This window comes from Chiloscyllium plagiosum, chromosome 15, assembly GCF_004010195.1.
Source record: "Chiloscyllium plagiosum isolate BGI_BamShark_2017 chromosome 15, ASM401019v2, whole genome shotgun sequence".
In the NCBI taxonomy this organism is placed as follows: Eukaryota; Metazoa; Chordata; class Chondrichthyes; order Orectolobiformes; family Hemiscylliidae; genus Chiloscyllium; species Chiloscyllium plagiosum.
Genome location: NC_057724.1, coordinates 27478934 through 27497718, shown reverse-complemented (window position 1 = coordinate 27497718; position 18785 = coordinate 27478934). Strand labels below are relative to the sequence as shown.

General features: G+C 40.9%; 1 protein-coding gene across 1 annotated transcript in view; it reads right to left on the bottom strand.

Moving 5' to 3' along the window:
- The window catches only part of pof1b (POF1B actin binding protein), an 84019-nt gene extending 65441 nt beyond the window's left edge, over positions 1–18578 (bottom strand). Inside the window, exon 1 of the mRNA XM_043704525.1 lies at positions 18131–18578. Within this exon, the coding sequence (XP_043560460.1) occupies positions 18131–18334 (204 nt within the window). The 5' untranslated portion in view covers positions 18335–18578. The remainder of the gene's footprint in view (positions 1–18130) is intronic.
- Positions 18579–18785: the final 207 nt, after the last annotated feature.

Here is an 18785-nt window from a genome sequence, read left to right as displayed (position 1 = left end):
GTAGGGTGGAAGGTGGGCACCAGGGGCGTTCTGTCCTTGTTGCGGTTGGGGGGGTTGGGTCTGAGGGCGGAGGTGCGGGATGTGGACGAGATGCGTTGGAGGGCATCTTTAACCACGTGGGAAGGGAAATTGCGGTCTCTAAAGGAGGAGGCCATCTGGTGTGATAAAGTCCTAGGGAGTGTTGCTGAACAAAGAGACCTTGGAGAGCAGGTTCAACTCCTTGAAAGTGGAGTCGCAGGTAGATAGGATAGTGAAGAAGGCATTTGATATGCTTTCCTTTATTGGTCAGAGTGTTGAGTACAGGAGTTGGGAGGTCATGTTGTGGCTGTACAGGACATTGGTTAGGCCACTGTTGGAATATTGTGTGCAATTCTGGTCTCCTTCCTATCGGAAAGATGTTGTGAAACTTGAAAGGGTTCAGAAAAGATTTACAAGGATGTTGCCACGGTTGGAGGATTTGAGCTATAGGGAGAGGCTGAACAGGCTAGGGCTGATTTCCCTGGTGCGTTGGAGGCTGAGGGGTGACCTCAGAGGTTTACAAAATTATGAGGGGCATGGATAGGGTAAATAGGCAAAGTCTTTTCCCTGGGGTCGGGGAGTCCAGAATTAGAGGGCATAGGTTTAGGGTGAGAGAGGAAAGATATAAAAGAGACCTACCAGGCAACTTTTTCCACACAGAGGGTGGTACGTGTATGGAATGAGCTGCCAGAGAAAGTGGTGGAGGCTGGTACAATTGCAACATTTTAAATTGCAACTTTCAGCGCCAGAAGTATCCGAAATAAGGTAAGTGAGCTTGCAGCATGGATAGGTACCTAGGACTTCGAGGTTGTGGCCATTTCGGAGACATGGATAGAGCAGGGTGAGGAATGGATGTTGCAGGTTCCAGGGTTTAGATCTTTCATTAAGAACAGGCAAGGCGGTAAAAGAGGGGGAGGTGTGGCCTTGTTAATCAAGGATAGTATAACGGTGGCTGAGAGAACTTTTGATGAGGACTTGTCTACTGAGGTAGTGTGGGCTGAGGTTAGAAACAGGAGAGGAGAGGTCACATTGCTTGGAGTTTTTTTTAAATAGGCCTCCGCAGAGTTCCAGGGAGGTGGAAGAGAGGATTAGCAACATTATTCTGGGTAGGAGTGAAAGGAACAGGATGGTCATTATGGGGACTTTAACTTTCTTATTGACTAGAAATGCTATAACTCCAGTATGTCGGATGGATCAGTTTTTGTCCAATGTGTACAGGAGGGTTTCCTGACACAGTATGTTGAAGGGCCGATGAGAGGGGAGGGCACACTGGATCTGGTGCTAGGTAATGAACCAGGCCAGGTGTTTGATTTAGTTGTAGGTGAGCACTTTGGAGAGAGTGACCATCATTCAGTTACGTTTAGTTTAGCGATGAAAGGAATAGGTACATGCCACAGGTCAAAAGTTATTGATGGGATAGGGGCAATTATAATGCAATTAGGCAAGAATTAGGATGCATAGAATGGGGTAGCAAAATGCTGGGGATGCAGACAATGAAAATGTGGAGCTGGTTTAAGGAACAGATATTGCGTGTCCTTGATAGGGATTTCCCTGTCACACAGGGAGGAAGCGATTAGGTAAGGGAACTGTGGTTTACAACAGAAATTGCATCTCTTGTTACGAAGAAGAAGGGGGCTTATGTGTTGATGAGGCAAGATGGTTCAGATGAGGCGAGGGAGAGTTACAGATCCGCTGGGAAGGATTTAAAAAGAGAGAGTTAAGAAGAGCAAAGAGAGGACACGAGCAGTCTTTATCAAATAGAATAAAGGAGAACCCTAAAGCTTCCTATCGGTATGTGAGGAATACAAGGATGATTAGGGTAGGAATAGGACCAGTTATAGACAGAAGTGGGAAGTTGAGTGTGGACCCTGTGGAGATCTGAGAGGTGCTAAACGAACACTTCTCATCAGTTTTCACTCAGGAAAAGGAGAATATTGTTGTGGAGAAGAATAAGGTCCGAGATATTAGACTAGAAAGGATCGAGGTTAGCTACAAACAAGTGTTATCAATTCTAGGAGTGAAAGTAGACAAGTCCCCTGGGCTGGATGGGATTTATCTGAGGATTCTCTGGGAAGCTAGGGAGAAGATAGCAGAGCCTTTGGCTTTGATATTTGAGTGGTCATTGTCTACAGGTTTGGTACCAGAGGACTGGAGGATTGCAAATATTGTGCCCTTGTTCAAGAAGGGCAGCAGAGATGACCCAGGTAATAATAGACCAGTGAGCCTTACTTCTGTTGTAGGAAAAGGTTTTGGAAAGGATTATAAGAGATAAGATTTATAAATCATCTAGCAAGCAACAATTTGATTTCAGATAGTCAACATGGTTTCGTCAAGTCCAGTTACTAGTGGTGTGCCACAAGGATCTGCTTTAGGACCACTGCTGTTTGTCATTTTTATAAATGACTTAGACGCAGGCATAGGGGGATAGATTAGTAAATTTGCAGACGATATGGCATACAGTGTGTTAGGTTTCATTCGCAGAGCGATTGAGTTCCGGAGTTGCAATATCATGCTGCAGCTATACAAAACGCTGGTGCGGCCCCACTTGGGATATTGTGTACAGTTCTGGTCCCCATATTTCAGGAAGGAAGTGGAAGCATTGGAAAAGGTGCAGAGGAGATTTACCAGGATGTTGCCTGGTCTGAAGGGAAGGTCTTATGAGAAAAGGCTGAGAGACTTGGGTCTGTTCTCATTGGCAAGAAGAAGGCGAAGAGGGGATTTGGTAGAGACATACAAGATGATTAGAGGATTAGATAGGGTAGACAGTGAAAGTCTTTTTCCTAGGATGATGACGTCAGCTTGTACGAGGGGGCATAACTACAAATTGAGACAAATGTCAGAGGCAGGTTCTTTACGCAGAGAGTGGTAAGGGTGTGGAATGCCCTACCTGCTAATGTAGTCAACTCAGCCACATTAGGGAGATTTAAACAATCCTTAGATAAGCACACGGATGATTTTGGGATAGTGTAAGGGGACGAGCCAAGAATAGTTCACAGGTCGGCACAACATCGAGGGCCGAGGAGACTGTTCTGCGTTGTATTGTTCTATGTTCTAAAAGACATTTGGATGGGTATATGAATAGGAAGGGTTTGGAGAGATATGGGCCAGGTGCTGGCAGATGGGACTAGATTGTGTTGGGATATCTGGTCGGCATGGACGGGTTGGACCGAAGGGTCTGCTTCCTTGCTGTACATCTCTATAACTCTAGGACTCTATGACAAGAGTCAGGATGTCACATTGCAGAATTATAAGACTTTGGTTAGGACACGCTTAGAGTACTGTGTTCAATTTTGGTTGCCAAATTACAGGATGGATGTGGAGACTTTGGAGAGGGTGCAGAAAAGATTTGCCAGGATGCTGCCTGGATTAGAGGGTATGAACTATAAGGAGAGGTGGAAAAAACTCAGGTTATTTTTTCTCGAGTGGCGGAGGCTGAGGGGAGACTTGACAGAAGTCTATAAAATTTTGAGATGCATAGGTCGGGTTGACAGTCAGAATCTTTTTTTCCCCAGAGATAAAATGTCTAAAACTAGGGGCATGCATTTAAAGGTGAGAGGGGGAAGTTTAAAGGAGATGTGAGGGACAAAAGTTTTTTTTTTTTAAACACAGAGAGTGGTAGAGTTTGGAACACGCTGCCAGGGTGGAGGCAGATACAATACATTTAAGAGACTTTTAGATAAGCACATGAATATGCAGGAATGGAAGGATATGGACCAAGGGCAGGCAGAAGGGATCAGCAGAACATCTTGAGCTGAAAGGCCTATTTCTGTACTGTTCTATGTTCTCTGTTCTGACTAAGGACCTGAATTCGATATCTCAAGTACTGAGAAAGGGCAAATCGTGAGTCAGTGCAGCAAGGATCAAAAAGGATAATGGAGTTTTGAAGTTAGTCACCAGAAAGAGATTGAAATGGTAAGGCTATCTGTGTGGAGAGGAAGGAGATATGGTGGGGCCAGTGATGAAGAGAGGGCTGCCAAGGAGGAGGAGAAGAGGAAGGTCAAAACCTAGAGGGAATGATGCAGTGGCCAGAGACTTGAATGCAGTAAGACAATGAAAAACACAGGATGTTGGAGAAGGGAGATCAATCAGCATTGTGGTGATCCCAGGTACATTAGAAGAAGATAAAAAGACAAAGGCAGTATCCTGTCAGAATTGAAATACCAAGTTGTTGAAATGCTATTTGCTTAGCCTTGAACTATCCTCCCCGTCCTGTTAATAACAACACTGCTTCACATTGTCTTTTCCATCCATTCTGTCAATTCCCTTCCCAGATCTGAAGGGATTTTGTGAACTCCCTGCTTATAAGCTCCCTCTTTGTTTCTCTGACATGTACATTTTCTGCCACTTTGCTGGTTTATTTCCTCCTACCTTTAGGTTTTTATTCTTTTCATTGTGAAGCCAGGTGACATAACCCAGAAAACAGGTGATACAGGCTGTGTTGCATGCCAACACAACAGCTGCCTGTGGCAGTTTATGCTATGTGAGGATGAAGGCGCTGACCAGAGGTATAGAATAACAATGTGGCAATTAAATAGATTACGATGCTGTGTTTTTCTTCCTGCCAAACACGAAACCAACAGCATTCAAAATATTCAATCTAAAATACGTAGCCCACTTTCCCTTAAACACAAGAACATCTGAATTGGAGCAGGAGTAAACCTCAGGAACCCTTTAACCTATTTCACCATAACTGATCAACTCCACATTCATGCCCACTCCCCATCTCTCTCCATTCAGACTCTACACTAGGGTTTGCCACATTCTAGCCTGGCACCGTAAAAATGCCCTTTTATCCTTACTATGTTTCCATCCATTAACCAATCATCTATTCATATTCCCCAAAACTTTATTTCTTATTCCTAAACTGTCAATCCCAATATCTTAAATAATGGAGCATCTAAACTATCTACAATAGAAAGTTTAGAAGTTTCTCATCTTAGTTACAAATGATCGAAACTGATTATGTTTTAGGTTCCCCAGCCAGCAGAAAGAACCTCTGGGTTTACTCTGCCAAGCTCCATCAGAATCTTATATATTTTGATAACCTCACATTCATCTAAACTCAGGATAATATTGACCCAAATTACTGAGCTTCTCCTCCAAGGATAACCCCCTCATCCCAGAAAGCAATCTAGTGTCCCTTTGCTGTATTGCCTCCAAGCCAACTTCCTTAGATATGGAGATGGAGGCAAAATTGCCCCATTGCACTCAGTACCATGATGTCAACTTCAATGGGGGTGAGAGGCACAGGCATGGGGAACAAGTGCACAGAGATAATTTTCCCCAAACTGGCCAATAGTGGCCAGAGATAGGCTAATTAGCATTATGGACAACAGACAGTGTTCCAAAACTGAAGGATCAAATAGAAGAAGTAGGCCTATCAAGATCAGTGAGAGAGTGATACCACGAGACAAGACATTCTCCCAACCATTTTGTTCAACTTCAAATAAAAAACATCCCTAACAGCCAGGCTACTGTTGGAGGGAACCGTCCCAAAGACAACATTTGCTAGTAAAGTATGGAGGGCCACCATGCCTACAAAACCCTGGCTGCTGTTAGGAGGCCATGTCTATGCAACTATATTGTTCCTTTGCGCTCTTGAGACCAGGAGGCCAACTGGAAAATTCAAATTGGTCTCCAACTATAGGCCTTAACAAAGCTAATCTGAAAATGGCCCTTGGGGTAGAATGGAACTGACCTGCTCACTACTATGTCAGTTCTCATCTGGGCCTAAACATCCGGTCACAAAGCTGCACATATTACAAAAAAAATTGAAGTAAGACTTCTTCATTCTTGTAGGCCACCCCTTGCAATAAAGGCAAAGGGGTTTATTTCCTAACTGCTTGGTGCACCCACAAACTAATTTCTTGTGTTCCTTGTACAAATACAGCCAAATGTCTCTAAACATCAATAGTTTCATACCTTTTAAAATATTCAGCTTTTCTGGTCTTACTAACTGAAGGGAATAACCTCCTACTTTCTCCCATGTTTTCTGAATGCCCACACAATTACCATGTCTGAATCTCTTTGCAGCTTAAAATCAACCAAGCTTTATATCATCAGCAAATTTGGTTCATTACTCCTGGGTCTATGTCTAGATTATTAATATATCTTGTCAATAGATGGGGCCATAAGTACTGGTGCTTCCCACATTGCAGCCTGGCAACTTTTATCCCTACTATGTTTCCATCCATTAACCAATCATCCATTCATATTACCCAAAACACAGTTTTTTTTTTATCTTGCATACTAACCTTTTGTGAAGCACCTTATCATATCTTTTAGACATTCAAATATACTACACTTGTTGTCTCCCTTTTATTTAAAGTGCATGTTACATCCTCATAAAACTCCAAACACATTTATCAAACATTGCTTCAGTTTTGTAAAACTATGAAAACTCTGCATGACCGTACTAAGATTTTGTCAGATTCCAACATTTTTCTGATGACTAATCTCAGGCTAACTAACGTGTGGTTCCTTATTTTCGCTTTCCCTCCTCTCTTGAATACATACATTATATTATCTCACTTCCAAACTGTTGAGATCATTCTGGAATCTAGGGAATTTTGGAAATTCCTGGCCAATATTTCTATCAATCCCTGCAGCTACTTCTTTTAAAATCCAAGAACATGAACAATCAGGTCCTGGGGGTTTTCTAGCTTTTAGGCCCTTAAATTTCTCCAGTAATTTTCCTCTGCTAAAATTAACAACTTTAGGTTCCATAACCATGCTACATCCTCCATTTTTTTCAATTTCTGATAATATAATGGGATTTTACTACAATGACAGATAAAATGTCTGTTCAACACCTTTGTCAGTTCTACATTTTCCCATGGTAGTTTCTGTATTATCTTTGCCAGACAAACTAAAATAATGTGCAAAATATGGAAACCAACCCAAACTACATCAATTTATTCTGATACATACATATAATCAAATGACAAGATAATATTATTACACTCATTCCTCCTTGCCAAATATTTTATTGCACTTCTTATTTTCCATTTATTTGCAAATCTAACTTTACAATTGATTTCCTATTCCTAAATGGATACCTCCTTTCTTGAGTCAAACATTCAGAGCTGTTGACCCTTGGCGTGAAACCAAGGAGATTCTTTCTCCAGCAATAACTGATTTTATCCTTGTCCTTCAACTGGATTTCCCCTTCACCAGACATGTCTATTTGATCGAGATGTGAACTGGTTTCAAGCACAGCTTGTATTGGAGTAATTATTATTATTATTTCACTCATGTCCAATCCATGCAATTCATCAAACTCATTTGATTCTTCCCAACTTCCTTTTCCTTCATGAATCTCTAAAGATAAACCATGATCTACACGTTCACAAACCTAACCTCTCCACCAACAAACATCTTGATTAAATATGTACAATGAGCATGTATGTCATGATTCTTCTTGATGGCCACTTCAGCTACTTATGGTAACCTTTCATTCTAACTTTTTGTTTAACTGCAAACCTCTCACACATATTTCTCGTATTTTGACTCTCTATCTCTCTGGATTGCTTTGCTTCCACGGTTAGTGCTAAAAGTGGCTTCAGCAGTGAAATTCTGTATGAAACCATTCAACTGATGTACTACTGGGATTGCGAGGTGCGTTACAGTAATGTTTTTTAAAAATCAGTAAACTCAACAATATATGATATTTTTCCAGTTTGCATGCAGCATTTATTAAATAAGTATGTGATTAATAATTTGTTCTGTATGCTCTGTCGTTCCATTCAAAAGGACAATACCATGTGTTTTACCCCTTTTATTCTCACAAAATCTGAAAATTCCTTCAAACAAAAATTGAGGAAAATGTAAGAGGCAATCAAACTACACAAAATTTCAAGTCTTCCTAATTATTGTCTGATTCATTGGAAATATCTAAAACTACTTCAAACGGCTATCACAGTGAACAGATGTCGCCCTTGAAATTTTGTAAAAGCAATGTATCCTCTCGGCCATACTCTAGCTGGCTGCTTTCACAGTTGCAAAGGTACCAAGAGTGGCTTCTCTTTTTTTTAAAAAAAAAGACAGCTTAACATATTTTACATTGTTTCATTGTCTTCTGTCCAACCATGGCCACCAAAGACAGCACCTTACAAGTTGTTCTATTAAAGCCAGATCAGACGAGCGTCTAGACATCCCATCGATAAAACAATAATTCTTGATAATTTCTTCTTAATATGATACTTAGAAACAGTCAAAACCAAAACCCATCTCTGCATTCAGATTGCAGCTAAAGTAGATTCTGAAACCTTGGATTCAAAATGGCTGTCAATGGCCTATAATCAGTTTGGTTGTGAAACTATGACCAGACAAGTATTTATGAAATTATTGTACTCATTCTCTCAGCAAAATTTCACTCATTTGCATAGAGTATGTTTGGGGCAAATGTAATCATCTCTCCTCACCATTATCAAACATAAGCAATCACCTCATGTACTCTTCATGGAGTTGCACGACATGCTTTCTTAATCTTTTTGGACATATTTGTTCTGCTGGCCAAATAGTTGTTATTCTGGTGTGGATGGGAGTTGCGCATGGGGATCCTGTGAAATCCCCAACATAGCACACTCCAAAGGATTGTTCAGGAAATTGAATGTTCCGCTGGGTAACTGCACCACACCTGGAAGCCTACAAAAGTTTCTACAAAAATTGGAGACCGGATAATTCCAATGAAATTAAATAAAATAGCCACTGAGGAAAGGTTAGATGATTCAGTACATAGTCTAACTGTTGAGTAACTGTTAAACAGATACCTTACTTACCTCATTCACAAACTCTAGACCCTGATCCGACGTCCCCTTCCCATGCAGGCAAAGTCTGCACCCCGAGACCCAACACCTCTTCCTCCCCCTGCCGCGGGACTAGAGATTCACTGGATGCCAAAGGTCTTACAGACCTCACAACCCTGACACCACTGCCCTAATTAGAACCCCCACCTCCCCTTTACTGGACTGAAACCCCATCAGACCCAACCTGGCCCGTGACCTTCAAACCCCCTGTCCCTCATGCTGCTACCATTGGACCCAACATCCACTTCTCTCCCCTACTCTGCAATGATAGCCTTGAAAATACCCCCAGACCTGACAACTCCCCTCCAGATCAGATTTCTTCACCCCACATCAACCTACCCCAAGCAAATACCTGCCATTTTGTATCCATGCACCCGAACCCCCTGCTGGCATCCCAACCAGTAGACACCCTACCCTTCTCCAGCTGGGACTCTGCTTATCAGGCATTCTATTTACAAGGCACCCTATCTACCTGGGCACACTAACCCTGTACTCTCCCAGCACCCTAGCACCATACCTACCTTATAGATTTAAGGTTTGACAGTAGTTGTTGGTGTGGTCATCCAGATCTTTAAAATTTCAGGATACATTAGCTCTCTGCTGTGAAAATTGGGTGTGGTTTAACTCCCTCTGACAGTTCTATGCTACAAAAGAATTGTCAGATGGAACTATAGGTGCTGCATTTCTGAGGAAGGCCTGAGCAAAATTTCCTCTCATAAATGCAAACCTCCCTTTTTTATGTTTAAAAAAAGGCTGGAGTGGCAGTCTGGGCCATTATCACTCCCCGAGAAACTGACTCATTGTACTGTACAAGCATTGGACCATCTTCCAATTTACTTTTACACAACTTGAGCGCTTTGTCGACTTTTTTGCTTTCCTTCACAATTTCATTCAATGCATGCATAAAGATTGACAAATTTGGTAGTTCTTTCATAGCATAGAACTGTCAGAGGGAGACAAACCACACCCACTTTTCACAGCAATGAGCTGCTATATCCTGAAATTTTACCATAATGATTGAATAGATCCTAAAACAAAATGAGCTCAGAAATATTCTGAAAGTTTAGCACGTTGCTTGAACTTTACTCTGGGTAGGATTTCGCCCATCTTTGTTTACCCTGTGACCCAAAGAATTTTAAACATTTCACAGTTGATGCCTTCACTTGAACCCAATGTTTTTCCAAACATTGGACCATCTTCTTTATCATGAGTCTAGCCATTGGGAGCTGAGCTAATAATGTCATCCCAATAATACTCTTCACGCTGAACTCCTTGCAAAATTCATCAGCTCTGGAAAAATTCCATGAGCTCAAACAGCATTGAATTCAATTCAGGTTGTAGATGTGCATTTGTCAAATAAAATACAGGGCACTGAAAAGCCAGCCTCGTATCAGCCTAGCCAACAGATTCTTGACATTTAGCAAATGATCAGTTGGATTCTGTTGTTCTACCTGATTTACACTTACTTTATATTCCCCACATGATCCTCCAATCTCGTTTGCCTTTGATACTACCGCAAAGCCCAATTATTCTGTTCAACTTTTACGATACTGTTCTCTGCGTCCAGTCTTTTCAGCTCTTGTATTTTCTCCTTTAGGGCATATGGTGCTTAATGAGCTTGGCAATAAACTGGTCTGAATTTCCTCTAAACTCATTAGTTGACCTTAAACTTTGACTAGTTTTGCCACATACCTCACCGTATCTGTTGGTCACATTGTCTTGTGTTGTGAATTTTACTTCGATGTGAAAAATCTCATGCCAATTTAATTTCAGTGGTTTTAACCAATTCTCTCTCAGTAAGGCTAGTTTTTGAGAGTTCACTAAGACAATGATAATTTTTGCTCATTGCTTCTTGTAGGTGACTGAAACCAGCATCCTCCCCATTTCAGGAATTTCCACTCCTCTATAACTTTTTAATTCTATTCATGATTTCTCCAACTGATGCAGATTCAATTTTTGATAGCGTAGAGATTCGGGTATCATGTAACTGATGTCCCTGTATCAACTTCCACATCCATTATGGTTTCATTCAATGGCCTTTGGACCATGGTATCCTGTGAATTTTCATTGGATTCTCATTCATCCATAAGTGACCTCTTATCGAGCAGCTGAAGTTTCATGGTGACTGCCATTTCCTTCAACCATGCACCTTCTCCCAACAGGCCTTGGTCTGATGGCCTTCTTCTTGCAGCTGCAACACTCTGCGGTTCACAAATGGCAATTCTGTGCACGATGCTGGCCCAAATATTGGTAAGAGGACTTCATAATCATCACCATACTAGCTTAACATGTCACCTTGTCAAAACTCAATTTAGTTTGAAGTAACTGCCACTGAACTGAACTCATGAATAATGGATGTCAGTTGGTTCATTAATGAGCAGTTGGCAGGGATTGTGAATCTTATGCCTGTCCTTTGTGCCCTCCGGCTTAATTGAAGGAGGTTTTGCTGCCACCTGGAGACTAGCATAGAGCCTCTCAATACTGAAGTAGCCCAGCAACCATGATCCCCACTGTGATTGGCTGCATAAAGTCCAGCCTATTTTTCCAATTAGTTGAATATATTTATACACTCTATGCAGTGCAATTTCACAAAATCATCCTCCAATTTTGTCCTCTCTTCTTTTAAAAGGAGAACCTATTTTAGGTAGTAATTAGTTTTTCATTCTCACATCCATGCACACTGTTGACTCTTACTGAGGTAATTTCATGTGTAGCAACTGTCTTTCAGCTGCCCAAGTGATTTTTATTCATATGGAATTATAACACAACCTAATCTTTTGAGTCCAATTTCTTCTGTCCTTTCTCCAAAACCACAAAGAATGCCCTCTGCTTCCATTCATCTTCTCCTGTAGAGACAACACATACATTCTGGAGTTATGCACCTTCTGAGGAAGTGCATAGCCTCCATTGTATAGCTTTATTGCCCATGTGTGAGACTGAGAATCAAGAGTGAGTGATTTATGTTCTCCTACTTAACATGACCTCAATTTCACAGGCAAAGCACTTCTCTGATAAGTTACACTTCAGTACATCAGAAAAACAAGTTCCAAGCCAGACACGGTCTGTAAATAGATAAGGAGGTTCAATTTCCTCATGAAGTGAATTCCAAATGAGGTTCACTGTTAGGAACAAACCTTTTAAAAGAAAATACACTGAGCTGATGTGTAGTGCCACCTTTCACATCAAACTTGAAAGATTTTACACAAGAACCTTTGAAATGATTGGAAAACAGAAATTAAAGGAACATACGGTTTAACTACATGTTTCACAATGAAAGTATTTTACCCAACAGTCCTAAGCAGCTAATCATGTCACTATGATTACAGACTGCCTTACCTCAGTTAAGTGTCAATTAAAATACCTTCTCCACGTCTTAAAACTGCAAAATTGTTTAACCAGAAAGGACAAGTGTACCATTCCATATATGAACATTTCCCGGAGCAACAACGGTAAGGAATGATGAAGCAAGTGGAGGGTAATATGGGGAAGGGAGAGCATAGAGGGCACTAAAAGAGATAAAAAGAGAAAAAGACAGAGAAAGAGAGACTGAGAGAGGAAGGTAGCGAAAGCAATAATGAGTGAAAAATAGATAATTAAACCGAAAAGAAGGGAATTGATGAAAAGGGAGACATAGAAAAACAAGAGGAAGATAGAAGCCAAACAAGAAAGAAAGTAAGTGTGAAAGGGAGGGAACTAAATTAAAGTGAAGGATGGGAGGAGGACTGAGAATAAGGAAGTAAAGGGATGGAGATGAAAGAAACAGAAGGTAAAGAGGGAAAGCACAGTAAGAATGGCTGCCCCAGACTTCAAGGCCGTTTTATAGAGTAATGCGGCAGGAAGCCCAAGCAAAACAGAAAATATCATGGATCAGGAAACCCTCCACTAGTTGCAGTCAGATCTACCACAAAAAGGACAATTGTAGTTTTTGCAGGCCAATCGTCTCAGCCTCAGAATATTTCTGCAGGGGTTCCCAGCTGCTTCATCAATGACCTGCCTCCACCCTAAGGTCAGAAATGTGCATGGACTTTGATGGTTGTTTTCAACACCACTCATTACTCCTCAGACACTGAACAGTCTAAGTCTCTCTACAGCATGACCTGATAATATGTCAGACAATAACCATCTTCAATAAGACAGAATTCAACAGTCTACGATTAATATTCAATGGTGTTAGAATAAGTGAAACCCCACCATCAACTTCACGAGGTTACCATTGGCCAGAAACTGACCAGGGACAACTGTAAGTCACTGTAGCTGCAAAGGCAGCCAGAGGTTGAATGTTCTGCAGTGATTTACTCATCTCCTGACTCCACAAAGCTTATCTACTATCTCTAAGGCAAAAGATATGATGAAATACTGCCCATAAGAGTGCACCTCTAACAATACTCAAAAAGCATGACATCTTATCCACCACCTTAAACATTCACTCCCTTTACCAGTGGCACATAATGACAGCAGTGTGTACCATTTTATATATGCACTACAATAACTCAGCATGTTTCCTTCAATAACACCTTCCAGCGGTAGTGTGAGAAAAAAAGAAAAAAACCAAAAAAAATAAATAGGAGTGCCACAGGTTCTGTTCACACTGAGCGCTGGCTCTGAGGTAGCTGGATCAGTGTCAAGGACTCTCCACATGTAAATACTGGGTGACTTGGTGACAGAATGCTGGCTTCTGTGGAATTATTTCAGATGGGAATTGTTTTGATCAGCAACAATTGCTCTTGCAGTCAGTGAATGTATCCAACTGACAGGAAATAAGTTTTAACTTCAGTTACGTGGTAAATCAGGGGATTTCTTTTATAACTTCATCTTTATGTGATTCAGTGTGCAAGTTCAAGTGGAAGCTAAGCGTAGGCTGCTATTAGAACAAATTTTCAAGAGGGACTGTGGATCAAAAATAAGTTCCATCTTGCTTTAAGCTCTCAGTTTGTATTTTGGCCCCAGCTTTTTACAGGGATGGAGCATAGTTGCAAAAGGGCAGAATAAAAAAGAAAAAAAAAATTAACACCTAAAAAGGGGAAGAGCAGATGCATGTGAACACCACCAAGTGCAGGTTCCCCTCCAAGTCACACAACATCCTGACTTGGAATTATATTAGGTTAAAAATCACAACGATTTATTTGGAAGCACCAGCTTCCAAATACACCTGTTGGACTATAACTTGGTGTTGTGTGATTTTTAAACTTTGTACACCCCAGTCCAACACTGGTATCTCCAAATCATGGAATTATATTGCAATTCTTCAGTCACTGGGTGGTAAAAACACTGAAGTGGACCATCATTTGGGAATACAAGCCAATTCCTTTTGATATGGTTTTTTTCTTTGCTCACTATGCACAAACATTGTATTTAACATTCATTGGCAGGATCTACCATTTTCAGATAAACCTTTATGACAACACAGATAATTAGATGAAACCAGTCTTACATCTATAATTCTCAGATCACTTCAGTATTTGAAGTAGTGCCAAAATTTGCTTGGGAGTTACAGTATGTGCTTAAACAATACCACATCAGCAAATAATCTTTATAACCTTGCATTTTGTAAAAATGCATTTCATCAAGTATCAGAGAACAGAAATGAGTTGCCACAGAGGAATCCTTCAATTAAAAATTTCCCATTGAAGTTAATGATGACAATTACTTCCATTTAAAACTCCCTTGAATACATTTGAGTCACATATTACATATTAAAAATTGCTGGTCTGTGAGTTCCTCCAAGTTACTCCCACTCTGCAAGCGATACTTTGTTAGAAGTTCAAATTAATATTGATCAGATGAGCCAGCAATCGTTGGAGCAATTTCTTAACTGTTGTCTTTATTAATTTGTTAATCCATTATTAAATCCATATGATCCCACCAACAATAATTAGTATTTTTATCACATCTTTATCAAAATAAACCGTCCAAAAGCACATCACAAAAGAGATGGCAAGCAACAGCATTCATGTAGAGCTTTTCATACACTTGTCATTTCATAGGATGTTTTGCAGCCAATAAAGAACTTCTGAAGTGTAATAGTCACCACTGTAGTCTATAGAAATATAGCAGCCAATTTTGCAATGTCCCACAAATTCATTTGCACTTCACTACAAGTGATGTTTTGGCAGAAGTTGGCAGTGTTGAAAAATGGACACTTCGATGAAGAACATTCTGACTCATACATAACTTAATGCTAGCTGGGTGATCTGAATAAACAGAGCTGGGCAAGTAATAAATCATGTGGTAGAGCTATAAAACTGGTTTTTGCAAACAATTCAATAGCAACTGATTCAATACCTGCAAATGGCATTTGTAAAGGATATCATGTAAATAAGGAAAGAAGAACAAGATTGGATTTAGGGATAGAACGAGATGATACTGCAGGAACAAAAACAGAAAATACTGGAGAAACTCAGCAGGTCTGGTAGCGTATGTGGGGAGAAAGCAATTAACTGTTTTGAGTCCAGTGACTTTTAATCAATTCTGAAATGAGTTCACTGGACTCTGAAAAATTACCCCTGCTCCTTTCAGGTGAAGTGGTAACTTTATTTGTACTTCATTCATTTCACTCTACTGTGTTCACTGCTCACAACACGTCTCTTTGACATTGTGGAAATCCATTTCAGACTGGGACATCACCATGCAGAGCATCTCCATTCAATCCATAATTATGACCCTGAATAAAAACCAAAAGAATTGCAGATGCTGGAAGTTCAGGCTGCTTGCAAATTTAGTACACTAGCTTGCTTTCATGGTCACATTTCTGCCCTGGACCTATTGCAGCGGTCCAATAAAACTAGAATATCAAGACCTCATTTTCTGCTTAGGCATTTCACAATTTCCTGGATTCAACATTGAATTCTGCTCAACCTCACATTTCTAGCCAGAGAGTTATTGGGCTGTTGGGAGCAAAAACAAAAGCAAGTGCAATACAAATTCACAGCACTCAAGGTGCAAAATTATGTCCACACATTCCACCACCAGCATGATGCCACCCTCAGACCATGAACTCTTTCCTTACTTGTGTTTCACTTGCCCTCCTACTCTGCCACCCACAATGTCTTGGTTTTGCTTTCAGTTATATTCTGTTATTAAAACTCACGATTAACACCTTTTCTGGATCTGCCCCTCTTTCCAGCCGTTACCGTTCCCTTTGCCTTCTTTTCTGTAACATGTGAGATTTCTGATCTTGTTTGCACTCTAACCTTCTCCTTACTCCTTGTGTTCCATTTGCTCCCACATGGAAACCCATCACTTCAGTTCCAAAGAAGTCATACTAGACTGAAAATATTAACGTTTCACTCTCCACAGGAGCTGCTAGTCCTGTTACATTTCTTCAGCACTTTCTGTCACTTCTGTTTTTATGTTAAATATCTGACATCTGGAATATTTCCTTTTGTTAAATTATACATCATTCCAATTTATTTGAGAAGCTAAGTCATCAGGTTCAGTAAACAGACCATACTGAATAAAGCAGCAAATCAGAGAGATATGAAACAACTGGAATAGCTCACTTTACTATTAACAGGAATCCACTTAGCTGGATATTTTACTAAGTAGCATTGGGAAGTTGAAATTGGAGTTACAACACATATTTTGACTCAACTCTTAATGAGTCCTCACCCTCAATTAAGATTGCAAATCAAAAGGACGGAGAAATTACAGACAACGCACCACAATTTAACAATGTAAATTTGTGCTAAGAGATTATTCCAATATCAACCGTGCATACTTGAAGATGTAGTATTGAAAGATTAATAAAAAGAGATGAACACTCCAGTATTAACAATCTTAGTGCACACTGTCACTTTTGCTCCTGTTCGTGAGGCAGCAGTGCTAACCACTGTGCCACCGTGCCGCCCACGGTGTAGTATTGAAAGATTAATAAAAAGAGATGAACACTCCAGTATTAACAATCTTAGTGCACACTGTCACTTTTGCTCCTGTTCATTTCCCACAGCTGATGCCAGTTCTTTTTCCAAATTAAATGAAATATTTCAATGTATTTGCTTATTATAGATGGAAAGATTATCTTTAAGGCCTTAGGACAGGAGATGCCAGCACTAGAACCTTGGACCACTTTGGTTTGTCATCCATTCATGCTTATATACCTCAAAGTGATTAACAACATGGATTTACTTGCACCCTTAAAATTCTAGTGTCATTATGTCAGGACATTGCCTTATTATCATATAGACTCCCAAGAGTATGACTACTTTAGAGTCAATTAGAACAAAATTGTGATCAAACCACTCATCAGCCTTCACACAATGGAAAGTGGATAGGGACTTCCCGAGGTTCTGGAACTGTCAATAATCAGAGGAAATTCTCACCGAACCAGACTAATGCCCACAGGTGAAGGAGAGTGACGCCCGATCCAAAAACATGTTCCCACATGGAGGTGGAGATTGACAGGTGAAAATGAGCACTAAACAGATCCTGAAATGAGAAATCCACCACTTCTGCACATCTTCCCACATTATTACCATTACCTCATAGTTCAAACAGTCTGGTAGATTCTGTGACCTGTCAATTTTGGAAGTGGGTGGGATAGAGTAGTGTAATGGGTATTAATAAAAGTTCAAAAGTTTGGGAAGGAGGGTTAGGACACAGGGGAGTGGGTGAGACTTAACCACCTTTTATGATTATCATCAATGACAGCAGGTTTGATGAAAGAATCAGGGATTGTAGATGCCCTACCACACACACACACACACACAGATAGGTAAATCTACCAACTGCTAATTTCTGCCAATCAAATCTTAACTTCTTGTCATAAATTCAAAAAACAGCTGTTGCAAAATCACATTGTGCTAACCTGATAAATACAAAGGTGTGCTTTCTGCTGATAGCGTAGGCCTTTGCAATTACTAATCTACAAATGTAATATTGATTCCACCCTTGGGTGACTGTGTGTGGAGTTAGCAAATTCTCCCTATGTTTGCATGACTTTCCTCTAGGTGCTCCAGTTTCCTCCCAAAGTCCAAAGATGTGCAGGTTAGGCGGATTTGTCATGCTAAATTGCCCATAATGACCAGGGGTGCGGAGGCTAAGTGGGTTAGCCATGGGGAATGCAGGATTATAGGGATAGAGTAGGGGGGTGGGTCTAGGTAGGATGCTTTTTGGAGGGTAGGTGTAGATTTGATGCGACTAATGGCCTGCTTCCACACCGTACGGATTCTGTGATTCATAAACCAAATTAAGAATATTGTGAGCATATCTCTTTACAACAGTCTATTTATCCAGCAGTAAGTAAAGGCTTGCGTTAAAAAGTTGTTTCACACGAGCGTGAGTAATGAGAAGCTGGGGGAGTGACTCACCTGTCCAAGAATCAGGGTGGTGCTCTGTGGGCTGTTTCCAAGCTGGTACACTGTACCAACGCTGGTGGGACTCCCAACTGTGATGTACGATTTCTGGTCGTTGACAGCGAATACTGGATTCGGAGAGCCGGACCGTCGGATGCTCTCATAATAAGAGCTTTCCGAGGCGGTGGACGTACTTCCTGGCCGGAATACCGATGACATGTTGGAAAGAGAGGAGCCTGCGCTATACGGAGAACCGGCCAGCTTGCTGGAGAGGAACGGGACTGCTCCCTTAGCCAGAGATTCGCCGGGTTAGGGGGCGGACTCAAAACCGGCCGAGTGAAGAAGCAAAAGCTGACGGAAAAAAGGCGCAGAATGTTTAACTTGGAACGCATAGGCGTGTCTGAACCGAGCCCAATGGGAGACACACCTTCCCTGAACTGAGTGGCACCTCCCACACTCACAATCCACCTTTCTCAACCCAACAGAAAGAACCCTTTTCACTTGTTTCTTGAATGGCTGAGAAAGTTGATCTCGTTAATTTCCATAAGCTTACTGGATAAGTTCCCTCCTTTAAACAACCTCTGATCAACTTTTTCGCTATCTCCCTTCACGTCTCCTTCAGTGACCCAGTATTCTTTTTGGCTTGGCAATGTTCTAGTCTTTAATGACT